Source organism: Sprattus sprattus (assembly GCF_963457725.1).
Source record: "Sprattus sprattus genome assembly, chromosome: 6".
NCBI classification, from domain to species: domain Eukaryota; kingdom Metazoa; phylum Chordata; class Actinopteri; order Clupeiformes; family Clupeidae; genus Sprattus; species Sprattus sprattus.
Genome location: NC_137925.1, coordinates 12,105,675 through 12,132,978, shown reverse-complemented (window position 1 = coordinate 12,132,978; position 27,304 = coordinate 12,105,675). Strand labels below are relative to the sequence as shown.

General features: G+C 42.3%; 1 protein-coding gene across 1 annotated transcript in view; it reads left to right on the top strand.

The window, feature by feature from the left end:
• Positions 1-20,173, top strand: part of LOC308366634 (integrin alpha-3-like) — a gene marked incomplete at both ends in the record, with an annotated part of 41,693 nt that extends 21,520 nt beyond the window's left edge. The window contains 25 exons of the mRNA XM_080840361.1: positions 4,014-4,147; positions 4,260-4,348; positions 4,619-4,862; positions 5,370-5,462; positions 6,189-6,272; positions 7,129-7,282; positions 7,943-8,136; positions 9,384-9,472; positions 9,953-10,089; positions 10,344-10,421; positions 10,537-10,601; positions 11,021-11,157; positions 11,511-11,657; positions 11,927-12,024; positions 12,438-12,606; positions 12,923-12,997; positions 13,369-13,448; positions 14,057-14,134; positions 14,674-14,776; positions 15,147-15,323; positions 16,017-16,148; positions 18,119-18,232; positions 18,693-18,791; positions 19,128-19,253; positions 20,063-20,173. Of these exons, the coding sequence (XP_080696487.1) occupies positions 4,014-4,147; positions 4,260-4,348; positions 4,619-4,862; positions 5,370-5,462; positions 6,189-6,272; positions 7,129-7,282; positions 7,943-8,136; positions 9,384-9,472; positions 9,953-10,089; positions 10,344-10,421; positions 10,537-10,601; positions 11,021-11,157; positions 11,511-11,657; positions 11,927-12,024; positions 12,438-12,606; positions 12,923-12,997; positions 13,369-13,448; positions 14,057-14,134; positions 14,674-14,776; positions 15,147-15,323; positions 16,017-16,148; positions 18,119-18,232; positions 18,693-18,791; positions 19,128-19,253; positions 20,063-20,173 (3,007 nt within the window). The remainder of the gene's footprint in view (positions 1-4,013; positions 4,148-4,259; positions 4,349-4,618; positions 4,863-5,369; positions 5,463-6,188; positions 6,273-7,128; positions 7,283-7,942; positions 8,137-9,383; positions 9,473-9,952; positions 10,090-10,343; positions 10,422-10,536; positions 10,602-11,020; positions 11,158-11,510; positions 11,658-11,926; positions 12,025-12,437; positions 12,607-12,922; positions 12,998-13,368; positions 13,449-14,056; positions 14,135-14,673; positions 14,777-15,146; positions 15,324-16,016; positions 16,149-18,118; positions 18,233-18,692; positions 18,792-19,127; positions 19,254-20,062) is intronic.
• Positions 20,174-27,304: the final 7,131 nt, after the last annotated feature.

Here is a 27,304-nt window from a genome sequence, read left to right as displayed (position 1 = left end):
CACATACACACACATTTTAGGATTAATTTTAAGATGTTATTGTTCGCCTACGAATCGTTAAACGGAATAGCATCAACCTATCGCTCCGACACATTAAAACTACACCAGTTCCTTTTGGCTGCACCACAATCTAAGTTGAAGCATCGTGCCCCTGCATGTAAGGCTGGCCCCTACATTGCCTGTTTTTAAATCCAGTCTTAAAACACATTTTTATTCGTGGGGTTTTAACTCAATATGAGAGTTCCTTTTTTTCTTGCGTATAAGTGCTATGGCCTCATGTCTTTTCTTTATTGTCCTTTAGTTTTTATTGTCTTTTTTTGTCTTTTATTGTCTCTTGTGTTATTGTTTTTTGCTGTTATGCTTGTGCAGCACTTTGGTCCACAGCTATTGTTTCTAAATGTAAACACACACAAATACACACAGACATACACACACAAACACACGTGCATGCACACACACTCAGAGAAGTGATATGATCGCTGTTGCTATATTTATTAATTTTATGTAAAGTATCTTTCCAGCAATTTTGCAATGCTAGGCATTATTATTAACTGAGCCTTTTTCTTGGGATGGGCTCCAGGTAATGGAAATGTGTGTCCACACACACACACACACACATGCACACTCACTGATACACCCCTTGAGCCTTTGTGCTCACACCTACATAAATACACCATCCTATATAGAGAGACTTGTGAATTAGTATGTAGTGCAACATCACACTTGCCCTCTCAGTCACAGCGACACTGACAGGGCCAGAGATCAGCCTCCTCCATCTGTGTGAATGTATGAGGAGAATGGCCCGCTGGATGGGGCTTCAGCCCTGAGATGCAGCCATTTGCAAGGTTCACAGAGACTACGTAATGCTAGAGGATGAATTCTTCAGTTTCCTCTGAATCAATCCTAGACAGGATACCACAGCCAAACTGTCTCTTTCAAAGACACACCCGCACACACCCCCACACACACACACACTCACACACACACACACACACACACACACACACACACACACACACACACACACACACACGCTCTCACAAGGTCAGTAAGCTTCAGTCTCCTTACAGTTCTGTCTTTGGGATCCATCCAAATCATTACACGAAATCTTCCTCTCATCACATGATGCGGTGGTGTCTGAGTGAATCTGTGCCACTAGGTTTAAGACGTGCTGCATACCGAGTGGAAGGAGGCAAGAAGCTTAGCAGGTTGAGGAGGAGCGTCACAAAGGATGAGAGATTAACCTCCCCACCACACAAACAGAAAGACAGACAGACACACACATACACACATACAGTACATACACATATACACATATACACGCACACCTACACGTACCCCTCATCATTTGTATGCCCCAACAGGCCATTCACTTCCTCTACAGTCTGAGCTGATTTGAAATCACAAGCTGTGGGGATCAATTTGGGGGGGGTGGAGAGGTGTGTGTGTGTGGGGGGGGACTGCAGCTTCCTAAATGGAATTAGACTCCCACTGCGACCCTAAAGTGGGTGAGGCAGTCGTGGGTGTGCGAGTGATATGGCGGATGTAGGTGCCCTTCAATCCACCTCTAGTTCATCTTCCCTGCCTTCTGTCTCATCTCCTCCTCCTCCTTTTTCTCTCCCCTCCCTTCTTTTTTCCTCCGCCCTGGTCCCCCCCTTCTCTCCGCGCCGCCTGACTTTGACCTCTGCCCACGTCCTCGTCAGTCCCCAGCTTAATGGGGATGTGTGTTGCTTATCAACCAGACAGGGGTACAAGAGCAGGGGAGACACAAATTATACTATTCCATTCTTTGCATACATTTCTTGTAGAAACAATAATAACATAATTGAATACGAGATTGTTTTCATTTTATTTTATTATTGTCATATCGTTTTCATCATGGTAAACTCAGGTGAAGTCAAGGTCAATTCACATTTATCTGTTTAGCACATTTTAGAACAACCGGAGACTACTCCGTAATTCCATAATGACAGTAAAAGCTCGACCACCCTTTCAGTTAAAGTTTAAAGGTTAAAGTAAGAGCTCATTGGAGTACCTTAAAGAAAAACTTCAGGATTTGTGAACCTAGACCCTATTTTCCAATCATTTTAGGTCCAAATACGATACACATTTTAATGATGCATTAAAGGAAAAGGAAAGGAAATAGCATGTGTAAAGAATGGATAGAAAAGAGCGTGTATAAATGGAAATAAACACTCAGTTGCAAATGTATTAGGTGCACAGAGCTCAAACTAATGCAGTCTACTGTATAACCAGTCCTGTAATAAATCTTACCTTCATGAATGTTATAATATTCAGTATTTGTTAAAACTGATTTAGATAGCTGTTGATTCAACTGTGCTCATTTTGGAGGATGTAGTTTGTGGTGCTATTGAACTGTATTGTGTTGAACTGAACTGAACTTTTTGACAAACCCATTTTAATCAGTGAGGCTAGGCTAAATAACAGCAACCCCTTTGTGTTTAATTCAATACAGTTAGACAGCACCACAAACTACATCCTCCACAATTATCATACAGTTAAATCGCTACTGTATTTAACATCAACTGAACATTACAACAGTTATGACGGGGGATTTATAGCAGGACTGTTGTATTAGACTGCATTAGCTTTCGCTTGGTGTACCTAATAAACTGGCAGATAGCCGAACATAAATAAACACAATTAAAAAAGACACAGACTAAGACACGGACTAAGTGTATGTTTTAATGATCCAAAACTGGCACACAGAACGCACTACAACTGTGAAAACACTCCACAAGGATTCTGCTCTATGGCCTATCGGACGAAGCAGAATAACCGCCGTGTTTTTACTCGAAAAGGGTTAACTAAGAGTGCTATTTGTCTTTTGTTTATGAGGTGCCTCTTCTCCCCTCGGTGTGAGTCTCATAGTACAGATCTCATCCCTCTTCCTCTGCGAGGCCTTGTCTGGGCCTTCACTAAGGGCTTAGGAACCCTCTTAAACGCATGACTACACTTTGTCCAATCACATGCTGAGATTTACATCGAGCAGCTGGCTAGCTGGCCAAATAAGATGGTAGTGTCAGGAATGCTCCCTCCTGACAGCCCTCTGACAGCACAGGCATTCTCCCTCTGGCTTCTGACCTTGTCATGAGCTATTATGGTCTGTCTCCTGGCATTATTGGGCAATACATGGGGAGGAAACCATGAGGAACGTTTAAATTATAGTCTCATATTTCATTCCAATGAAACTTGTCATCATATAATTTCTGGCCAAAGGGCTCGAATCCTTAGTGCATATATGGGTTTAAACTTGGTCTGGACTTGGTCTGATTAGAATCAATGCGTGAGTGTAGACAGGACGCGGTCGAGTTCTTATCACCTCCTCCCTCATCCTATCTCCTGAGTACGTATGTGGGCTGCAGCTCGAGAGGGAGAAGCCAGCGCTGTAAGATCTGGTATCTTTGGCAGACATTAGTCTCACAGACCTTAGACTTTGGTTAGAGTTTAACCAAAGCAGACTAGGTCAGAGATGTGACATGTAATGGCATTTAGACATTCTTTCGGAGATACAGTATATGGATCATGAACAGTGTAACTAGCGAAAAGGCAGTGGACACATCTTCGTTATTTTCAGTTATCTGTCGCAACGTGTTCCTTGTTCAAGATGGGTCCTGATCGACCAACTTGTTCCACGTGACTGACGGTAAAGAACATAATATATGGGTGATCTCACTGGTGCTGCTCCCAGAAAGTTTGTTTCATCAAATGTGTCAGCTGTGAATTACCATCTGTTCCTTTCTGGTAAATAAAAGCACTCAATGGGATCATTTTCCAGGCTAGTGAGTTTACAGTACGGTCAAACTCAAGTCGACTCTTGCATCAAGGTCAATTTGAGTTTGAAAACAAAAGAACTGAAAGACAAGAACTGTTTAGTGTGAACGTGACCATGTCTGTGTCTTCTGCAGGGTTCTGGTGGGAGCACTCAAGAGCTGTTCCGTATGTAATCGTGACCACGTTCTTATCTTCGCCATGTTCTGTTTCTACTCCAGGGTTCTGGTGGGAGCACCCAAGGAGAAAGTAGCACTGAGTGGTGGAGCCAATGAAACAGGGGAAGCATTCTTCTGTCCAATCAGCGTGAAACGTAACGACTGTGGCAGGATGAACCTCCTCACCTCAGGAAATGGTATGTCTGTCAATCACCAATTCAATCAATCTGTCAGTCAATCCATCAATTAGTCAGTCATGTAATTACCAACAAGAACAGTTGTTGATAGATGTGTTTGTTTCACTTTCAGAACAACCTGATAGCAATACCGAGACTGTGGATGGGATGTGGCTGGGCGTGACCGTGGCGAGTCAGAATATTACTAACGGCCGGGTTATGGTGAGACCCTCTTCCCCGTACTTGTGCTGAGGTTTGCTGAGGGTGGTACTCTATTACTACGTCTGAAACCTCAGCACAATGTCATATTTCAGTAATAATGGCAGCTCAGTTCATAAGTAAAACAACTCAAGACCTCTCTCTCTCTCTTTCTTTCTCTCTCTCTTTCTGTTCCTGTCTCTCTCTCTTCCTCTCTCTCTTTCTCTTCCTCTCTCTCTCCCCTCTCTCTCTCCCTCCCTCTTTCTCCTCCTACTCCTCTTCCTCCTCTTCTAGGCCTGTGGTCACCGTTACGTGAGGAAAGTGAACAATGGCCGTACGTGGAGCATGATTGGCCGCTGCTACATCCGAAGTAACAACATGCAGTACGACCAGAAGGACTTCCAGTGGCAGGACTACTACGAGGTGTGCTCTCCGTTCGACGGCCAAGCCGAGGAGGGGATGTGCACCATGGGCATCTCGGCTACCATCACGGAGAACGAGGTCGTCGTCGGCTCACCCGGCAGTTTTGAATGGCAAGGTTTGTAACCCAGTGAAGAAGTACAGTAGCTTTGCACAACGCATACAGAAAAAAGGGGAAAGAGAGTCATTGTCAAAATTGTGAAACCCACGGACTAGTCTTGTTTCTCTTAAGAACATGACATTTTTTTGTCACCGCATTCAAGTTTTCTAAATGAATCATGAAGCATGAGAGGCAAGCAATAACGTAAGCTCACAATATAGGTAAATGATCAGAATCAGAATCAGAATCAGAAAAGTTTTTACTGCCAAGTAGGCTTTCACCTACCATGATTTTTTTGTGGGGAGTTGGTGCAAACACTAAACATACACAATAAACATTAAACAATACACATATTATCACATGGGGTCTCCACTTATTTGTTACATGTATTCCCATAAGCAAGAACATTGAAATTATGTGTTGAGTCTTGTCTCTCATTTTAGTTTATTTTCTCAATGCTTTGTTTCTCATTTACTGATTTGCTTGAGAAGAACAACTCAGACGAGTTTCCCTTTTGTATGACAGGAAATGGACAGATCATTTTTAGAAGCCCAGATGATGAATACTCAACGTACAAGACTGAGTTCCCAAACCTTGCGAAGCGAAACGTCTACATGGGTAAGGCTGTGTTGGACCTTCCTTATCTTCACCATACTGAGTGCTCTTCATGTAGATAGACCTTCCTCTTCTTCATCATACTGAGTGCTCTTCATGTAGACCTTCCTCTTCTTCACCAAACTGAGTGCTCTTCATGTAGATAGACCTTCATCTTCTTCACCATACTGAGTGCTCTTCATGTAGATACATGTTTCCTTTTTTTCTTGTTGAATTCCACCATTAGTTACATGAAACCCATATAGCTCTTCTAACTGCCACAAGCCTTAGTGGTATACCTGAAAAGGGACCAAAGAAGTAGTTGAATTCAAGGATGTTGTGTTTTTATTTCACAGTCACAGTCACAAAGCCAATGCATTTAATAGTGGGACTGATCTGGGGAAAAGACATTTCTGATGATCATTTAATAGCAATGACCAGTCCCAGGGCAAAAACTTTGTCCGGAAGTTCACTCCTTTCGTAAACCTCCAAGCAATGATTAAAAAAATGATCAGATGCTTCCTGCAGTTGTGTTAGTGTCACATGAGCAGTGCATACATGTAGTGCAGCGTTCCTGAGGTCTGGATGCAAATCCAAATTCAGTCCTGTTTTCTTCTGATAACTGACTCTTTTGGTGTGCCACCACGCTGTTGCTAGCTTAGTAAGCTAACATGAACATGGCTGAGTCAGAGTAGGAGGGCGGCCTGACACTAACGCTAGCATACCTTGTCTTTCCCCTGAACTCCACAGGCTACTCTGTGGCCAAGGACAAAGGGCTCCTGAGCATGAATGAAGACACGCTAGTGACTGGCGCTCCCAGAGATGGGCCTGATGGTAAGGTTGTCGAATACTAAAGATATATCTGTGATATTCTTTTGTTTTTACATAGATTTTTAAAATATGTTCTTTTTTTTTTTTTTTTACAAATATAATAATATACAAATATAGTGTAAATACTATAAAAAACAATACAAAAAGATATACTATATATATTGTTTTTTATATGAAAAATGAATTTAGTTAATTATTTAGTTAATTTAGTTAATTCATTATTATAATAATATAGATGAAAACATTCTAGAGTCAAGTCATAACCCGCTGTCACTTACGTGACGTGACGTACAGGAAAGTTGGACAGGTTAATAGGTCAAGTAGGAGTACACAAGAAAACCAAAAAGAAAGAGAGGAGCAGAGTGGGGCAGAGAGGAGCAGAGAGGAGCAGAGTGGAGCAGAGTGTGGCTACAGATGGACAAATGAGGTGCTGGAGCCACAGTGTGGCTGGGGGTATCTAGGGTGAACACACCTGTGTGGGCTGGGGGTATCTAGGTTGAACACACCTGTGTGGGCTGGGGGTATCTAGGCTGAACACACCTGTGTGGGCTGGGGGTATCTAGGCTGAACACACCTGTGTGGGCTGGGGGTATCTAGGCTGAACACACCTGTGTGGGCTGGGGGTATCTAGGCTGAACACACCTGTGAAAGAGAGGAGAATTATAGCACAGATAATGGAAGAAATCAGAGAGATAGTTTTTATCCGAGTTCACCCACTTAAAATCCTATTCAACCTCGAAGTAATCCAGCACAATTGTTTGTCATCGTTTGTTTCTCACTAATAATATCTCACTAATGTTCACTACTGTGCAGGAAGGTGTTGTTCGTAAAATGTCTTTACTGTGGTTCTTTTCGTCAGCAAACCTAGCCAGAGGTGCGGTGATACTCAGTCTGGCGGGAAAAGTGGCGCTTGGCAACCAAAAGCTGGTTCTAGGCAACCTCACTCTCTACGGGGAGCAGGTGGGGTCATACTTCGGCGGCAGCATCGCCATTGCTGACCTCAACAATGACAAGTAGGCAACAGACATTTTATTGGCATTCGTCTCTGGTGTGTGGTTAGATATGTGATGTTATATACTGTACGTATGTTCCATGATCTTATGCAGTGATATGTCTGATGGTTTTCATACTCAGCCATTGTAATCACAGAGGGCAATGTACAGTACATGTCTGCATTTACACTTGCACGTTTCATTCTCAGCATTTTATCGTACATTTTCTCATATTCTCTATAGACCATCGGAGAAGGCCATAGCTCTAAGCAAGAGTCTTTTCTTTCTCAGCCACACAGTGAAGCACTTCTATAAAAAATAGCAGTCATTGTTTTATCAGTACTTGTCTAACGGTGCAAATCCATACAAGCGATCTGAGCGACGCGATCAAATTCTTTCTCTGAAATGTTGGCCGCTGCCGGTGAAATATCGCTCCTTATTTGCATAAGTTTGAGCATGTTCGAATTTTCATCAGGCGCGTCGCTCAGATCGCTGGTTTACGTCACAATGGAGCTGGCTCCCGTTGAAATGCATGGGGTCGCCCAGATCGCGTCGCCCAGATCGCTTGTCTGGATCTGCACCGTAAAGTGCAAAACTAAACGAAACAAAACTAAACGAAAAGCCTTAATGAAACTGAAGCATTGGTCTTTGCTGTATTGTGTATCCCTTGTTGTGATCTAGCTGGAAGGATCTGATTGTGGGAGCTCCGTTCTACTTCGACCGTGTTAAGGAGCATGGCGGGGCTGTGTATGTCTACATGAATGAAAATGGCTCCTTCCGAGACAAGCCTGACGTGGCCCTCAGGGGACCGGAGAGGTCTGCGTTCGGAATGGCAGTCTCTGCTATTGGGGACATCAACCAAGACGGATTCCAAGGTAAAAAAAAATTGATAGATAGATGGATACTTTATTAATCCCGAGGGAAATTTAGGAATGCCTCGGGTTGAACGCAAACTTCCCAGTTGAACTCGTAGAAACACATCACAAGAGGCTGCTTTGAAATATACTGTGCTTAAGTAATTCATTAGACAAGGGGTAAGGGTCTTGTGTAATTCCATAGGTAAATATCATCTGCAGCAGCATGCCCACAACACCAAGGTAGCGGCTCTTTTGTAGGGCTCATGTTAAATGAATGACACTCCTGTAAAAAGTTTGTGTGTGTGCGTGTGCGTGTGCGTGTGCGTGTGCGTGTGCATGCGCGTGCGCGTGTATGTGTGCGTGCGTGCGTGTGTGTGTCTATATTTATTATTATTATTATTATTATTATATGTCTAAAGGCACGAGGCCACTTCCCAATGTGTTGGAGTGCACAGAAGGCTTGTTTTAGGCAGTGTCTGCTACCAGGCGGCCTGCTTGTGCCTTGACTGAATGCTTGTTTTAGGCTTTTAATAAATCTGATAGGGCTGATTGTATTCCTTTGAACTGATGGTGGGTAGGATGTTATGGGTCTCATTGTTCTGTTGGCATTTCAGAGAGTCATCAGCCCGGTTTGGGTGAGGTCCAGATTCAATTGAAAAGCTATTTACATGTCAAGGCTGATATCGCTGAAGCATCTAATTAACTTGGAGTTCTCATAATAGAAATTTACACTGAGCAGCGCAATCAATGTTTTGAGTAGATTCAATTCATCTTAATAACTGTAGTTGACTTCAGCTATTCAATCACAGCTTAATTTTGTTTCGCATCAATATCTAGGATTTAGTTTGGGAGTTGGTTGAAAAACAGTTATGAAAGTATGGTCTGGATTAAATGCATGGTCTTGATATTTGTCTCATAAAAATAGTAAAGCGGAATTGCAGATGGTAGAGAAACGTGTATTCCATCAGTTCATAACTGAAGGACAAATAAATACTTACATTATTAGAACTTTTTCACTTATGCATGGAATCAGAAGCACATTTATCATTACACTACTTTAAATTGGCTGCCTGTGTGATTTCATGCACTATGCACTGTGGTGATATGAGGGCCTGCTACACTACTCATGGCATATGCGTAATACTGCCATGAAGTCACATTCTGATGCCCCCTGGTGGTGAAAACATAGCATTGAATGCCAAGCACTTCACAATAAATCCCCAATGAAAATGAATGAATAATGAAAATAAATGTCCCTCGCTCAGACTTTGCAGTAGGCGCCCCCTTCCATGGAACTGGCAGCGTGTTCATCTGGATGGGCAGTGAGAAGGGCATCTCCCAGACGCCCAGCCAGGTCAGTGGGTCAGAGCGAACAGAGCCGCATACAGCAGCCTCATGCAATACTATCACAAAGCATCTCTTCCACTGCACTCAGTTTTTCCTGCGCTCCTGAAATAATTGGAGTGAAAAACTAAATGACAAGCAAACTACCTACATTTGATGATGATGATGTACCTAAACGTGTGCAGAATTCAAATTAATAAACATTACTCTGGAGCCACTGTTTAATGTTGCTAAGATTTTCAAAAATATCCCAGCGTGTCAAAAGTGCCTGAATCTGAATCTAGCCCTGGACTCCTGGGGATTAATTAAGCCTCACAAGTGAGCCTGCATATGTCGTGAAATTAAATTAGACCTCCACTCAACATACACACAGTACTCTCAATGGGATTGGGATCTACTGATAGCTACGAAATGAGATGCATGAATACAGATGCAGGATGGCTGTGTCATATTAGAACAACTCACCTCCTCTCTCCCCACACGTGGGCAGGTGATCAAAGGCCAGGACATCAAAGGCAGTGGCCTCCAGACCTTTGGTTACTCGGTTTCTGGAGGCATGGACATTGATGACAACAAGTATCCAGACATAGTGGTGGGCTCCCTTGACGACCGTATCGCCGTGCTGAGGTACATTAGATGAGCATACAGGACAGAACACTTATATAAACCTGTTACCAAGGTTCTTTTAAGTATTAGTGTTTTTATGCCAGGTGAAAAAAATACATGTTTTCCTTGTATTTCTTTTTTTGGTTTTGCTCAATTTATTGTTGGTTGTCAATTTTCATTCAGCAGTTGTATTCAAATGTGTGTATTTTTGTTGGTGTGTGTGTGTACGTGTGTGTTTGTGTGTGTGTGTGTGTGTGTGTGTGTGACTATACTAGGGCTCGCCCAGTCCTTCATCTCCAAAGTGACTTAAGTGTGAGCCCAGACCTTGTGGACCCAGACAAGTGTAACGACTGGTGAGCATAAGACACATTGAACTCTGTATCCGCAGCGCGTAGTCTTGTTAAACGTTAAACATGGGTGCTGGTACTTGTAGAGATCCTGGTTTGATTCTGCCTTTTTGTATTACAGCGTCCAAGCGAAGATGTGCCTCTCTGCCACACTCAGCACAGGGAAAACCATCAAGAGGAACATCAGTAAGTGCCCCCTCGTCCTCAAGCTCAGCGTCCACCTTTGCCAAAGGCATAGTGTCTTTTTAAGTTGAACACAACAGGTCCAGGAAAGCAGCCCTTTGTGACGTCCATTAAGATGTTTATGAACGTTTGTGCATTCCACAAATGCAGTTATGTGTAGGTATAAACAGCAACTATGGGATTTAATGAGGTAAAGCATAGAAACGGTACTGTTAAAAAGTTATAAATCATCATTGTGAAAACTAAAAATCTAGAAACCTTGGAGCTACGTTATTCAGAACTGATTACTGATGCCAAGCTTAGTTATCTAACAGTATGAGACATACGAATATATGTGTATACTGATGCCGATGAGGATTACCTGAGTTGACCTGATCCGTAACAGATTCTGTGCTTCCTCTTGCGTGCCTAAACCCTTTCAGCTGTGGCGTTCACACTGATCGCTGACCAGACCAGCCGCAAGCCACGTCTGCTCTTCCTGGAAAACAACGCAAGAAACGTCACAGGCTTCTTTTACATGCCCTCTGAAACATGCAGGAGCTTCAAACTCCAACTTAAGGTGAGACTGTAATGCTTAGGGGGTTATTAAGTCTACGTTTAAGTCATTTGAACAGTTTATACATTCATCTTGTAGAGCGTGTATTTTATTTATTATTTTATTTTATCTATTAAAAACCCAAATTGTGCTTGATGCTTTCTATTGATCATTGCTAATGGATTCAACAGGAAACGTGTGAATATAGACTGGAGCATTTTCACTGTAGCAGTAACGACACTCATTACAGCTAGTGCTTCCAGAGCAGTTGGATATTACTATTTACTACTTTACTATTACTACTCTCCCTGAAAGCAGTCTCCCTGCCAACAGTCTCCCTGACAGCAGTCTCTGCCTCTCTAACTCTGGTCCCTCAGAAGCCCATCCGAGACAAGGTGGAACCCGTCGTCTTCTCTCTCAACATGGCCTTATATGAGCCCGAACCCAAGACCCGCGGGGGGGTCCAGAACCTGGACGTTTACCCCGTACTGAGCCAGGGGAAGACCGTCATTAAAAAGCATGAAGTAAGGGGCACATAGAGACGGCATACCATACAGATATGTCTCAGGGTGACTTGGACCAATATCACAGGATTTCAATAACTATGCTGCTTTGAATAGTTTAAATAATTGTTGGTTAGTTGGAATAATAGCTATATTGTTTGTGTTAGTGAGATTTGAAACGATTTCAGTACCTTTTTATTTACTGATGTTAAAATATAGTCTCAATAGTGTCATTATTAAGTGTAAAACATGAAGACTTGCATCTGCTCTCTCCCCCCCACACACAACAGATCCATTTTCAGAAGGCCTGTGGCACAGACAACAAGTGCAACAGCAACCTGAAAATGTCCGCCCAGTTCGCCAGCTTTGATGACCAACCTTTCCGAGTGTGAGTTCAGAGTTCAGAGTTCACCACTGTTTGTTCACAACACAAAGGTTTTCCTTAGGAGAGAAAGTTGAATGATTTTAACAATGATCGCATGGTCTCACAATATATAAGGCACGGCCACAATACAGTTATTCTTGTGTCAGTAGCAAAATAATCATTTGTAGTGGGCACTTTATCTAAAAACAAATGAAACCAGTTTAAAAAACATCTCTGTTGTCATGTGAATAGGTAAACTTTCACAGTGGCTAATTTGGAAACAGATGAAGCGTGAGGTGTCTGAATAAACAATGTCTATGGTGTCTGAATAAACAGTCGCTATGGTGTTGCAGTGAAGAGGGACACAGATGTAGCGTGAGATGTTTGAATAAATAGTGTCTATGGTGTCTGAATAAACAGTCTCTATGGTGTTGCAGTGAAGACGACCACCAGATCTTCAAGTACAACTCCAGCGTGAAAAAGCTCAAGCTGCTTATCGATGTCACCAATGTTCCGTCAGCTGGGAACCTGGCAGAAGACGCACACAACACCGTCCTTAACGTCACCATCCCTCCCTCCCTGCAGTTTGCCTCCGTCATCCCCAAGGTAACGGAGCCTGACATCACAGGTTGTCCATAGGCTTACAGCAACACAGTTGATGACGTAAATGTGCTTATCGACTCAGGTGTCTTGAGTGAATTTAAACACATAATTACGGGGATGCAAATACCTCCCAAGGTAAAAGAGCCTAACAATATAGGTTTTCCATGGGCTTACATGAATTACAGCAACACCATTGATGATGTAAATGTACTTATTAACCCGTGAGTCTTGTATAAATAATTAAAGGATGTAAATACCTGCTTATAATGTAAATTTAATTGAATAGTCTGTGTCTCACTGATTGTTATTGTTTTGACAGAATGTCATTGAGTGCTCATCGAATGGTCAGGAGCTGCTTTGCGAGTTTGGAAATCCTGTGCGCACCAACCAGACGGTGAGGTCTTACTTTGTGCTGCTGTTAGAGCAGGAATGGCCAGACTATTGAATCTGTTCTGTTTGACTGTTAATAAATTACCTAACTCAGGCTGACGGATGCACTGACGGGTTCAGGACAAGGGTTGAGGAAAGGCCTATATTGACTTTGACTCTAACACACTGCTGCACGATATGCCAAATATATCAGCCTGTCTGTTTGCACTAACAGTGTCTTATCTGTTCTTTTACATTAGCTGACTTTATTTGGTGAAGGTTTATGCATGAAGAATATCCTCTCTTGTTCTTTCGGGTATCACAGTTAATGCTACACAAACAGGGAGTCACGTCTTGCCGTAATCATACATCACTGAGCTAATTTTTCACCCTCAGACTGAAGTTCAGATCATCTTCGAGACGTTTGGTGTCACTCTGGACACGCGAGAGATCCGCTCAGAGCTGCAGCTTTCCACGTGAGTGCTGACATTCATTGTTACATTTACATTAACATTTAGTCATTTAGCAGACGCTTTTGTACAAAGCGACGTACAAGGTAGAGTAAACGTGACAAGCTAAGAGCAATACAAACCTGGTGCAACAATAAATACTACTTTGCATAAGAAATAGAAAAACGACATAGAAAAGAAAAAGAAGTGCAGGAATGTTACTGCTGTAAGTGCAAGTTAAGCACTAGTCAAGGTGGCAGTTAGGAGGGGAGGTGCTCTCTGTAGAGTTGGGTCTTCAAAAGCTTCTTGAAGGTAGAGAGGGACGCCCCTGCTCTGGTAGTACTAGGCAGTTTGTTCCACCAACGTGGAACTTCAAATGAGAATAGTCTTGATTGCCGTACTTGCACAAACGGCAGTGCCAAACGGCTCTCACTAGACGAGCGTAGCATCCTGGCTGTAACATTGGCCCTTACATGAGCATTTAGGTAGGTGGGAGCAGAACCAGCAAGCACTCCGAGGCAAGCATAAGTGACTTGAACTTAATGCGAGCAGCTACAGGCTTTGTGTCTCACGCTTTGTTTCAGCATTTCCTGCCTGTTGTGACGCCGTCTCTCCACTGTAACTCTGTCCCGTAGATTGAGTGAACAACGTGCTGTCCCTCCCATACCATTGCTCCTGATGGTGGAGTATTCACTTCAGACAACCTTTAACATGTAAGTTTGGACAAATTATATCTTGTTTTGTGTAATTTTGGTTCTAAGTTTCTTTGAAATCCTGTACATTTAGATCAGAGGTCACAATAAAATAACATTAATTACGTAAATAAAGTAGGGACCATTAATAAAGCATGGCGGGACTTTTGTGTGGTAATGCTGTAAATAATGGATTCTTTGTGTTACATTTTTAATGACTAATTAAGATAACCTGGCTTCATTCCTTTGTGAACATAAAGAAACTTCAGAACATTATACTACTGATGATTTAATAACACTGACATTAATTATATACTTACATTGACTTATCACCACATATTCGACCATTTATCTTTCCAGCATTACTAGCTATTTAACATACAAATTGGGCACTAAAATATCCACCGTGTGGCCTTCCAGCCGTCCTTAGTATCGGGCATTTGTGGTGATTAAAATCAATACATCCAATCCATATCTGTCCTGAGTTTGTGTCAGCTCATACCGCATTCCAGTCATGTTTGATTGCCTCACTGCTAGTCTGTTTGATTTCCTCCGCTAAGACTGCAGCCGAGCTCCCCGGTCTACTTCAGCGGGGAGGTCACAGGGGAGTCAGCCATGGAAAGCACCAGTGATGTGGGAAGCGCTGTGAAATACACCTTTAAAGTGAGTGCGGCTTGGTTTGGTTTGTTGCCATGTGTGATGTGGGCTTGGCTTGGTCTGCTTCCCTCAGGTGCTGCAGGAAGTTGTCCAAAGCCCCACAGAATCCCTTCAGCAGCGATAGCCAGAGGCAGGAAGTAACACTCCTCTAACTAGGGAGGGACAGACACAGTGTTTAAAAGAAAGAAAGGAAACAAGGATGTGACAACTGGCTCCATCAAACAATATTTTGTTAAATGCGCACAATAATGAAGTAGCCACATTTCCTATTCAGACAAACACACACACGCACACAAAGACACGTGTTGTATTCCATTCTCATCCATGCTGCCTGTCTAAAGCACACTAACCCTGATCTCAAATCCCCTGCTCTTAGGTGGAGTTGAGCGGGAGGCCGCTGGGCAGTCTGGGCACTCTTCAGCTCTCCATTGATTGGCCATTTGAGGTGGCCAATGGGAAGTGGCTGCTGTACCTGGTGGAGATTACAACAGAGGGCACGTCTGGCCAGCTGTGTGTCCCTCCAGGGGACATAGTCAATCCTCGGAATCTCACGGTGAGTAGTAGCAACCGTAGTTCGGAGGTGTCTGTCTTTTTAACAAGGCTCTGGCAGAGTGACTGTTCATTAATGACAAGCTAAAAGCATTGGGGAGAACTTACTGTATGAAAAAAATTGTATATGAAATATATGGCTAAGGTACATGTGTTGACTTTAGCCTATTGCATGTCTAGCCAGCTGTGTGGCCAGCTGTGTAGTCAATCCTCTGAATCTCACGGTGAGAAGTAGTTACAGACACCAATTCCGAGGTGTCTGTCTTTTTTTAACAAGGCTCTGGCAGAGTGACTGTTGCTTACAGTAATAGCAGGCTAAAAGCATTGAGGAGAACTGACAAAAAATTGTATTTGGTAAATATGGCTAAGGTACATGTGTGGACTTTAGCCTATTGCATTAGCTTTGAAAGCATGAAGCATGAAAACAATTGCAATAAACAGAGTAATGAAATCCAAATGGTAAATAGTGGTTCAACAGCGGTGAAGAGATGTACAGGTGACAATGAAGAGAGGCACCTGATATATTTTTCTCTCTGTCCTTGTCTTGTGTCTGTGTATCTTGTGACTGGCTCTGTGACTGACTGGTGTGTGTGTGTGTGTGTGTGTGTGTGTGTGTGTGTGTGTGTGTGTGTGTGTGTGTGTGTGTGTGTGTGTGTGTGTGTGTGTGTGTGCGTGTGGTGTCTGTGTATCTGGGCAGCTGGCAGGTGAGAGGCGCAGGAAGCGACGTGAGCTGGAGTCCCCCAGGGCGGAGGAGAGGGTGCAGGCCGAGCAGGCGCTCGCTCAGGCCCCCCTGAAGGCCAGAGGAACCCGCAAAAAGCTCATCACTCTGGTAGGAATAACCCTTCAGCAGTTCAGTTCACTTCAGTTCAGCTTAATTCAATTTTCGTCCACTCCGGAGATAGGATATTCGTCTTTTCCTTGCTTAAGTTGAATCACTGTGTGTATTAAGCCCTCATTCCCTCATTCTGTACTCCCTCTGTAAGCAACTGAAAGCCAGTGTGAAGATGTGTTAGAGCTGGAGTCATGTGATCTGTTCTCTCGGTGCTGTGTAGAGATGTGTTAGAGCTGGAGTCATGTGATCTGTTCTCTCAGTGCTGTGTAGAGATGTGTTAGAACTGGAGTCATGTGATCTGTTCTCTCGGTGCTGTGTAGAGATGTGTTAGAGCTGAAGTCATGTGATCTGTTCTCTCGGTGCTGTGTAGAGATGTGTTAGAGCTGAAGTCATGTGATCTGTTCTCTCGGTGCTGTGTAGAGATGTGTTAGAACTGGAGTCATGCGATCTGTTCTCTCGGTGCTGTGTAGAGATGTGTTAGAGCTGGAGTCATGTTATCTCTTCTCTCGGTGCTGTGTAGAGATGTGTTAGAACTGGAGTCATGTTATCTCTTCTCTCGGTGCTGTGTAGAGATGTGTTAGAGCTGGAGTCATGTTATCTCTTCTCTCGGTGCTGTGTAGAGATGTGTTAGAACTGGAGTCATGTTATCTCTTCTCTCGGTGCTGTGTAGAGATGTGTTAGAGCTGGAGTCATGTTATCTCTTCTCTCGGTGCTGTGTAGAGATGTGTTAGAGCTGGAGTCATGTTATCTCTTCTCTCGGTGCTGTGTAGAGATGTGTTAGAACTGGAGTCATGTTATCTCTTCTCTCGGTGCTGTGTAGAGATGTGTTAGAACTGGAGTCATGTGATCTGTTCTCTCCGTGCTGTGTAAAACTCTAGCAGCAGCAGTTTGAGAAATCTGCTGCTGTTTAACAGGGTCTGTTAGAAGGAATTACAGTAGTTCACCCTGCTGGAGATAAATGCATGGCTGAGCTTCTCTTGGTCATTGTGCAGCACCCAACACTTGAAAAGGCTGCTTCGGCGATTGCTTTGATATGGCTGGTGAAAGTGAGATCAGTCTATAAGAAAGCCTAGTCTAATCTAGTCGAGAAAGTCTATTAGACTTGGTCTTTGGTCTTTAAAGCCTGAGAGTCAAGGTGTTTCCTACTGCTAATTATCTTCTCTTTCTTGCCAAATACAATAATCTCTGTTTTGTCCTTGTTTAATTGAAGATCATTTTTGGATCATCCAATTTTTTGTTTGCTCTAAATACTGACACAGTGAATCTATTGGGCTGTAGTCTAGTGAGAGAGACTGATACATCTGTATCATCTGCATAACTACAGTGTTGTTGTTCTGTAGAATGTGGCCCAATGGCAGCATATTGAGATTGAACAGAAGAGGTCCGAGAACTGACCCCTGGGGGATTACGCTTGTCATAACCATCCTATGAGATTCATAATCACTGGTGACAAAGTAACTCCGGCCTTCTAAATAAGACCTAAACCAATTAAGAACTGCTCTGGAAAGTCCTACCCAACAACATTGTGTCCTCTACTTCATAAGATGAATAAGACACTATAGATAGCTGTAGAAAGTCAAGGAATAAAAGATTGTATCTTGGAGAAAATATGAATCCAGATTAGTGTAAGGGTACAAGATATATAATGGGGTACTAACAGGAGCTATCAACAGCTAGCAGATTGCTAGCAAAACCCTGTGATTGTCTAGACTAACTGTAAAAACTGCTTGCACAAACAAGAATATACTGAACACATGTGATTATGGATTACGATTTAAATATGGATTAGCCATAAATCATCATGGATACAGGAACCAGGAAAATATGACTCTTCATTCTGAAATGGGAGAGCAGACACAGGAACATTTGGATCTCTCCCATACACCTAAAAAGCATAAATATAATTAGGGTACTGTTGGACCGTACTGTGCCAACTACTGATAATTGTTGTTAATGTGTGTTTACAGAGCTGTGGCACAGGTGGCGCTAAGTGTCGCACATTCACCTGCCCCCTAGAGGGAATGAACAATACTGCAAGCGTGGTCGTCTACGCCCGGTTATGGAACAGCACCATGTTGGAGGTGAGGGGTCCAAACCCTTTGGACAGAATCTGCAGAAGCAGGATGTGGCTTTTTTCATGGACCCATGTCACTGCACTCTCCGAATGGACCTGAGAGAACTGCTCTGTCATATCTCATGCCGATCTTACGGCTATGGGGCCCGAGCTGCTTCTGCTGTGAATCAATTTGCCATGGTGGATTTTCATCATCAGCTTGAATACATTTGGTGCATCTTGTGCATGCTTTAATGACTTCTTATTTGACACTCTGACAGGCTAATACAAAAACAGTACATTTGAGAGAACATCCTTAACAGATTTTTCATGTCACAGTTTGAGTCAAGGCCGTTATAAGTGCTCCACTGGTGATGAATTGCACCGGTGGCGGTCGGCATCACTTTGCCGCCATCAGTGTAAAATAGAAATAACATCTCTTCAGGGACTTCACAGGGATTGCTCAATAAAATTATGCTTGTCCTTAGGATTACGCTGATGCTTATCGAGTGTCAGTGCAGAGCCACGCTACACTCAGCTTGAAGACGCTTAAAGCTGCGGTCATCATGAAGCCACTCACACAGATGGTAATTACTCATGGCTCCCTCTCTCCGCATATTACATGTTTGTTTTTTCACTGTAATGGCACCCCTCAGAGTTAGACTAAAAGAAGGTAGTGGTGAGGCTTTTGTTTATACATAATGCCAGCCGTGGTCATAAAATTGACCTCCAAGTCAGTTTTGAATCCAGAAAGATATGATATCCACATTCAGCATATGTTTTAACATTTCTAGTCGTTTTTCTCCATGTAAAAGCAAATCATTCAGGCTTCATAGCACTGTGCTCTATTCCTGCAGTAATCGCAGGTGTTATCAGCTACCTTGACACCTATTTGACCTTTGCCCTCTGACCTGTCTGTACAGTTCAGTCTGAACATTGACCCTGAGCTGGTTGAGGAGGCCCCAAACGAGGCTCCCCAGTGGATCATCGTGGTGTCTGTCCTTGCTGGAGTCCTCCTCCTCGCCCTAATCAGCCTACTACTCTGGAAGGTGGGTGACGGTAGCATCATAACAACAACCATGACAACAATAATTGAAATAACTTCAGGCATTACACATGATCATTTTTGGATGTAACTGCCTTTGTAGGTTTTTGCTGTACTACATTGCATTTTGTTGTTTGTACAACTGTGTGGAATTGCATTAATCCATTTTGGCCCACAACTTCATCCATACTGTATATTGTATATTGCACATCACTGACAGGCTCCTTGCCTGTGTGCACTTGCAGACATTTCTGTCATTTGTTCCAATGAAGAGCTTGAATGAGGGGTTAGTATGTGGTCTGGAAACTGCAGCGCAGTGAAAGAATCATCTTACATGTAAAGTACATACAATCTGAATAGAATTGTCTGTGTCTGCAAAGGAAAGCCTTGAAGGTCAGTTACCATAACAACAAATAATTTCGAGTAGTCACGCACGTAATCATCTACTACACTTCTACATAAACAGATTGAAATGGTCTGAGATGGATTTTCCCCTTCAGGTCGAGGTGAAATGAATGCCTCCATTTCACTATAACTGTTCACTTGAAGCAATGTTGTTTTCATCATTGTGTAAATAAGATGGTCATGGGATCATTAGATAGGCATGTTAGCATGGTCTCTGTGTGTGAGTGGTGTGTGTGTGTGTGTGTGTGTGTGTGTGTGTGTGTGTGTGTGTGTGTAGTGTGAGTTTGAGTGTGTGTGTGTGTGTGTGTGTGTGTTTGAGTGTGTGTGTTTGTGCCTGTGTGTCAGGTGTGGTGATGGTGTTTCAAATGGCAATGTCCCCCCCCCCCCCCCCTCCTCATCCCTCCATAGTGTGGTTTCTTCCGGAGGGCCAGCACCAGAGAACTGTACGAGGCTAAGGAGCAGAAGGCTGAAATGAGGACCCAGCCCTCTGAGAATGACCGCCTAACTGAAGACATCTAACGCGATGGGGCCCTCAGGGGTCCAGGGTTTTACACTGTAGTTCTTGGGTAAACAAATCCATCTCTACTGGCGTCTCTTCTGATCTGCCAGAACTCCCTGCTAAGCCTGACCGCTGAACTCTTGCTTTGCTGTGCGATCTCTGTTTTTTCTCCTCTTTCAAGCTCTTTCCAGTGCAGTCACTTTGAATGATGGGAATGATGGGAAATAATGGGAATGATGGTGCCATGTCACCCTCTTACCAGTCAAGAGAATTAAAAGACAAAGGAACATATTGCATTGCATCGTCTCTAACATCAAATTCCATGAAATATCCATCTCATTACGAGTCAACTCACTGTAATCACCCTGGTGCTGAGGAGCTCCACAACAGGGTGGTGTTGAAATCATCCTACATCCTCACCATTTAAAGCTACTGACCTATGCTTTCTTTTCCTAGAAATGTTCCTGAAATAATGAGGCCTATTATTCTCTCGATTGTCATTCTTTTTTTCTCCCTTTTCTGCTTTGGTCCTTTTTCGCTTGAGATCATTACTTCAAGATGTTGACCCGAGAACAGAAGCACTGGTGCATCCATTCAGGCTGAAAAGAACAGGCTCGTTTTGTATTTATTGACAGAACAAAATTGCGGATTTCAGGGATTCAGTGACATGACTGGCCTTTGGAATTATTGTGCAGATTTAAAATAATCACATATTTAGACACTAGTTCTAATAACAGACTGGGTTTTTACCTTCTGGACCTTTCAGTTCTGTTTTGCACACTGTTTACTCTTTTTGTAATAACCACAGGCTTCTCTGCCTGCCTCCCTCTGTGTCAGTGTTAAGATTGGACTCCAGCAGTGTCCACTGGCTGTGCCAGTGAGCATCAAAGACAGAAATACATCCACATAAAAAAAAACATGAATTTTTTCTCAATCCTTTATTCTTTACTTTGAGGAATGGAGGTTATGCCATTACGAGGTGGGAATCTGCTTTACCTATGACTTTGTGACTGACTGACTAACTGCTAAAACCTGTGACTATTGCAGCCACAGGAAGATTCTTCTTGTCTATTAAAAAAAGTGAGTAATTGCGTTAAATCTGGTCTCTGCCCCCCCACAGTGTGGCTTCTTCAAGCGGAGCGCCCACTTCAGGGACATGCCCACGCACCACGGAGTTCAGATCCGCAAGGAGCAACGCTTCCGCCTTAGCGAGGGCTTCCTCATCGAGGAGGACACAACCAAGAAGCACTGGATTACAAACTGGACAGAAAAGACACGCTGTTGCTAACGGATGCATCCAAACAGACAGACAGACAGACAGACAGACACACTCTTCGCCCAGACAAAGGGGGGGGGGCGCAGGGAGCCTCACCCCTGTCCCCCCTCCCTGTGTTTGAAACGTTACTCTGGTGGACTGTAGTTAACATTGTGCATTAACATTGTTTAATGATATAGGGGTTTGTGTGCTATTTAAACATTAGAGTAACAGCTGAGAAAATATCCTGTACGTGAAATACCAAATGAATGGCACATTTTTAAATCTTTGTTTTATTTTATTGTCACTGCCAAGAGTTTCTCTATTACTGCTACATGTTTTTTTTTTTTTCCTTTGGCATAGAGTACCACTGCATGTTACGGTCTATGTAAACATTCTCATCATCTGTGATATTGAGAGTCTGTGTGGTATGCTTCTCTCCGTGTAATGTGCCATGGTGTTGACATCATGTTATGTACTGTACCTCGCTAACTGGATTTGAGTGTTACACTCCCAATGCCTTTCTTATTGTCACGCGCTTGTTTTGTGTGATAATATCCAGGACCAAAACTATTTTTATTGATTGCGGTTAAGAAAGTTATCAAAGATAATAATCTGATCATTGCATTTGTTGTTCTCTGCGTGATCAAGAGGCTTTGGGTATGTTTTATTTCAAAAGTAAAATAAAAAGGTTTTCGTTTAATTTATCGTAGGCAAATGAAAAGTTTAACATTTGCACACGTTCTCTTCTGCTGTGTTGACTGATGAATGTTTTTACATATGTGTCTCTTTTTTACTCTGTAAATTATGCTGTGATTTGTCCCATGATTGATGAACTGTTTGTGTCTGTGCCAAAAAAGGAACTGTTATCAGCAGTTTTATAGAATCACTGAATTATATATCATATGCCAGTGTTAAAGTTTGGACTTTTTATCAGCTTTTTAATTAATCTGAGTGCTGGGTGCTTACCAACTTCTGGATAACTGATGAGGAAAGAAATTCAATACCCTTGCTAATCACGTTTATAATCGATCCTGTTTAATTTTTCAGAAGCGCTGCAGACTTGATTCTGCTTTAAAAAAAAATACAAAAAAAGAAAGTAAGAAAAAAATAAACCAGAGATGCCTCAGTACATTTCACGCAATTTTCACACTGCTAGTTCTATTTTCAAATGAAAACTGTTTCCAATTCTGATCCAAAGACTAGAGACAAGTATTGTTGATATTCCAAGACCTCCATATCAAAGCCACATCACCATGGCAATCATATCTATATGAGGTATGATGATAGATTATTATTGTTGGATATTAGTTTCATATTCAGAAGGCTTTCTAGTGCCATTATGATACATTGTGGAAACAAAGCCAGCCATCTATTTGCACAGCCAGAATGAACCGTCCTTGTTAGCATAGAGCTATTGTTTGAGTATCAGACTTCCACATGTCATAATCACCAGCTCTGAAAAACCGCTCTGCATAATGTGTTTATTTCATAATTTTTACAACACATGAACACATGTGAGTGTGTGTGTGTGTGTGTGTGTGTGTTTGTGTGTGTGCGCACGTGCGTATGTATGTAAGAGAGTCAGAGAGAGAGTGTGTGTTTAGGTGTGTGTGTGTCAGTGATTTATCAAGGGTTTTCATCCTTCACTGATAGTGGCTTGTGGTGGAGGATAAGTGTGTGTTAGTGCTCTGGCATGCCTTACACGTTAAAAGTGGCCCAGTGGTTGAGGATAGGACTTCTCTGATGTTTACAAGATATCAGCCATGCTTGTGCACACACACACACAGAGACACACACACACAGACAGACACACACACACACACACGCACATACACACACCACATGAGTTACTAACCACCCCAACAATGCGAAAGGAAGTAATTATACAATCACAGTCGCACATATTCTGGATAGTCCTCAGGAAAACAAAAGCCCAGACTCAGAGTGTTGGCTATTCACTTGACATCTGTGGTACGATTAGTGTAAACACAAACATTTATTTTGATAAGTGTTGGCATGGAAACCTCTCGAGCAATGCTTGCTTGGTATTACAGTAAAATCTGACTTATTCATAAAACTCAACTCAATTATGTACAGGGTATGTAAGGTACAGTAGCCACTATGACACAAGTTTGTGTGTGTGTGCAGGTATGACACAAGTTTGTGTAAGTGTGCGAGTACGACACAAGTTTGTGTGTGTGTGTGTGTGGAAGTACAACTCAAGTTTGTGTGTGTGCAAGTAGGACACAAGGTTGTGTGTGTGTGTGTGCAACGCTAGAAAGTATATACTGCCCCCTAGTGTTTGATCATAGTTTCCACGACACTACAACAGCACTACAAAAACTTGGTGCCTACTACTGAATAAACCTTCATGTGAAACACAGTGTCAGAAGCAGGTTAATATAAAACATCTCATCTCATAGGTAAGTTGAGACTTTTGGGGAGCTTTTGCTCCACGGTGTCGATTTCTAAATTTCTGACCGTCATCTCAAATCTGCGCCATCATAATTGCAACTCAGGTGGTGATCTCTACATTACGTACTGTACATGTGTACATACACGCTTCAAGCAGATGCCCCCGCCCCCACCCCTTATGTGCCGGGGTTCTGCTAAAGGTTTCTTTCTGATTAACAGGGAGTTTTCCTTGCCCCTTTTGCCATGGTGCTCTATAGGGCAGTTCAGGCCCTGGGCTCTGTAAAGCGCTTTGAGACAATTGTTTTGTTTTGGCGCTATATAAATACAATTTTATTGAATTGAACATAGTCTAGCCTCCATGGGAGTCTAATAGTCTTCATCCTGTCTAATCAGTCATGTAGGAAAAGCAAAAAAAACTGTTGTTGATAAAATGCTAGTTTAGAAATATTTCTTCACAAGGTATTCAACGTATGATAATATCCCATCGGTTGCACTCAAAGTTATTAATCTCTCTGAACCCTCAATACATTTTGTTGACTTGAGGACCATAAAAATAATCTTGATTAAGGCCCTTGTAAACAAAGAAATATTCAATTTTATTTATTGAACAAAATGACAAGACCCCGATTATTCATAGCCCATAAATCACTTAAAAGTCACTGAGGCTGTAAGTGTTACAATGAATCCTTATCATTACACTTATTTACCTAAATGCACAGATTTGTAAGTCCTGGCTGCAAACATCAATCAACATATTTTGCTGAAACTAGGCTACTTGTTATCATAATCATCGGTCTCCACCAAAGACGGGCTACTTATAATACTTCCCTATTGTGTTCACTATGGGTCCTTTTTAAACATTTAACTTGCAGTGTCCAGCAGCCGAGAAGATCTGTCCTTGTTAGTTTAAAATAGTTCACTTTGACAGGGAAATTACTTAAAGTGTAATGCTGTTTTTTTTCCAAGAATATCCAGACTTTGCTTGATGTGTCATCTTTTCTGTGGTGAACCTGAGCCAGCAAACTAGCTGTTCTTCAATGACATCTGTGACATGACATGTCTGTGATATGACATGACATGACATGTCACTGTCCAGCAGCAGCAAAGATCTATCCTTGTTACATTACAAAAAGTCCACTTTGCCAGGACAATTACTTCAAGTGTAATGCTGGTAACTGTTTTCAAGGATATCCAGACTTTGCTTGTTGTGTCATCTTTTCTGTGGTATACCTGAGCCAGCAAACTTACTGTTGTTCAATGACATCTGTGTGTAAAAACCTTTGTATAAAAACACATTTGAACTGAATTGGATATTCTTATGTTGCGTTCTTTCGTCTCGTGTTGCTAAATGTTGCTTTTTAAATGTTGTATTTCTGCTATTTGTTGACTTATTTTTTCTACTATAAGCCATAACCTTATGTCAAAGAAAGCAAAGAACACTAAACAGTGTGGTGCAATTTGTCCAACTGGCTGAATAAGTTTAGTGTCTTACTGTTGTCGCCATCCATTTGATTAACTGGATTCCAGCTTTGTCCAACATAGCTCTTTAATATTCTCCATTTATGTCATTTCCAAAAGGATGGCAAAATATGGGAGTGAACAACAAAGAATAACAGAGAGAGTGACAAACTCTGGCGAAATCTGACCACATCCATTGACTGTCACAAAATTGAATAAACTGCGTCAAAGCTCCGAGACCCCCTGCCTGTCTCTCTGTCCCTCTCTCCTCTCAGCCGTTTAACTAGGAACACGGATAAGAGACAACTTTCATACTCTGCTGTTTTCCTCACCATCTATCTATGTATCCATCTTTCTATCTCTCACTCTCAGTCTACTCTCTCACACCTATCTTCCTCAGTCCATACTCTCACTTTTTCTTCACTCTGTCTATATCCATAGCTGCTCTTGTTCACTCTGCTTTTGTCAGCTTTCTTCTGACTTTCCAGTCTCCTATCCTGCCTTCCATCTTATTTCCTTTTTTCCCGTTTATGTCTTTCACTCCATCCATTGATCATTCTAACTTTTTATACATAATTTATTCCATCTACTTACTTTTACTCCTTACAACTCTACTTTATAAAATAAATCACGTTGCCCCCTCTTGTGAAACGGGGAGACGCGAGATCAACCCAGCCACATCTGAATTACCCCTTGGTTGAGAATGAGTATGCTGCTGTTTAGTAATTAATGCTATCATTAATTAAAATTTCTGTACTGGTACCTGTATTTCTTCTTTCTTCATTTGCCAACTCAGCGTACTTTCTGTCCCTGTCCTTCTAAAATTCTGGAATGTTCTCCTTAAACTGACACATAGCCTAATTGTTTTTTGTGACCTTTCTGTCTCCCTGTCCAGCTCTTCTACATCTTCCTCCTAACTTTCTTTTCTACTTTCTTCTTATCTACTTTCTTATTTCTTACCTTATCTACTTCCCAGAACACTTTGACTGTCGTATCTGCTTTCTCTCCTGGTTTCACATATCCAGGGCCCTAGTAATCAGTGACGTGCGGTGAAGTCTGTACGAGGGTAGGCACTGAGTTATGAAAGCCAGATTACTTTATTGTTTAGGCTAATAGGCTACGTCACAACAGTAGGTACAAGTGCGGCACACAGGCACAGTCGATCGATATATTTTTAAAAAAAAATCCAATCACGATAACATATCGTGTGGCCTACTACTCTCAGTCTCGCACACGCACGCACACACCAGTTAATGTCCATCATCAGAATGCAACCATTTTTATCCTAAATTATCTCCCTCTGGAACGAAATACTGTTTTCTGATTGGCTAATGGGGTGTACATTAAGTTCGTGGAACTGCACACCTTGGACGTAGTCCCAGTAGAAAAGTTAAATCGCCGTTCCATATCAATGCTCTTGAATGGTTACCATTGACAACCAACGTAACGTTTATTTTTTGACAGCTAGGATCATTTGAACCAAGATGGCGCCGTGTTGGGACAAGTTAGTGGGCAATGTTTTATGTCAATTAAGCTATCTACACGACTTTTTATATGTCTAAATTGACTCGGTTAGTTGTTTATGTTCTACACGGATGTTGCAGAGTATTGTAATTCTTAACTGAAAGTCTCGAATATTATTTGTAGGCGGCTGTTAGCGCTTAGAAAAAAACACCATTGAAACAGATGGTAGCTCACACGGCTAACTAGCCGGCTCGATTGTGAGCCTTCGACCAAAATTACTAAACTTGACCTCCCTGTTGCTCTGTCCAACTTCACCATCAACGGAAACGTGGAGTTCAACTATAAATAGTAAAACCTTATGAACAATACCTGTGTCCGTGTGTCCGTTTACTTTACAGAGGTGAGCTCATGAGTGTCACTTTGCAGCAACGCCCGGGGAAACTAAAGGTCCAGTTCCACGCACTACTTTCTCACTACTTTCTCTAACGGGAGCACTAGGCTTCACATCAAGAATTCATCAGGTTATTTTGCATATTAAATGTCCTAAAGATAAAGT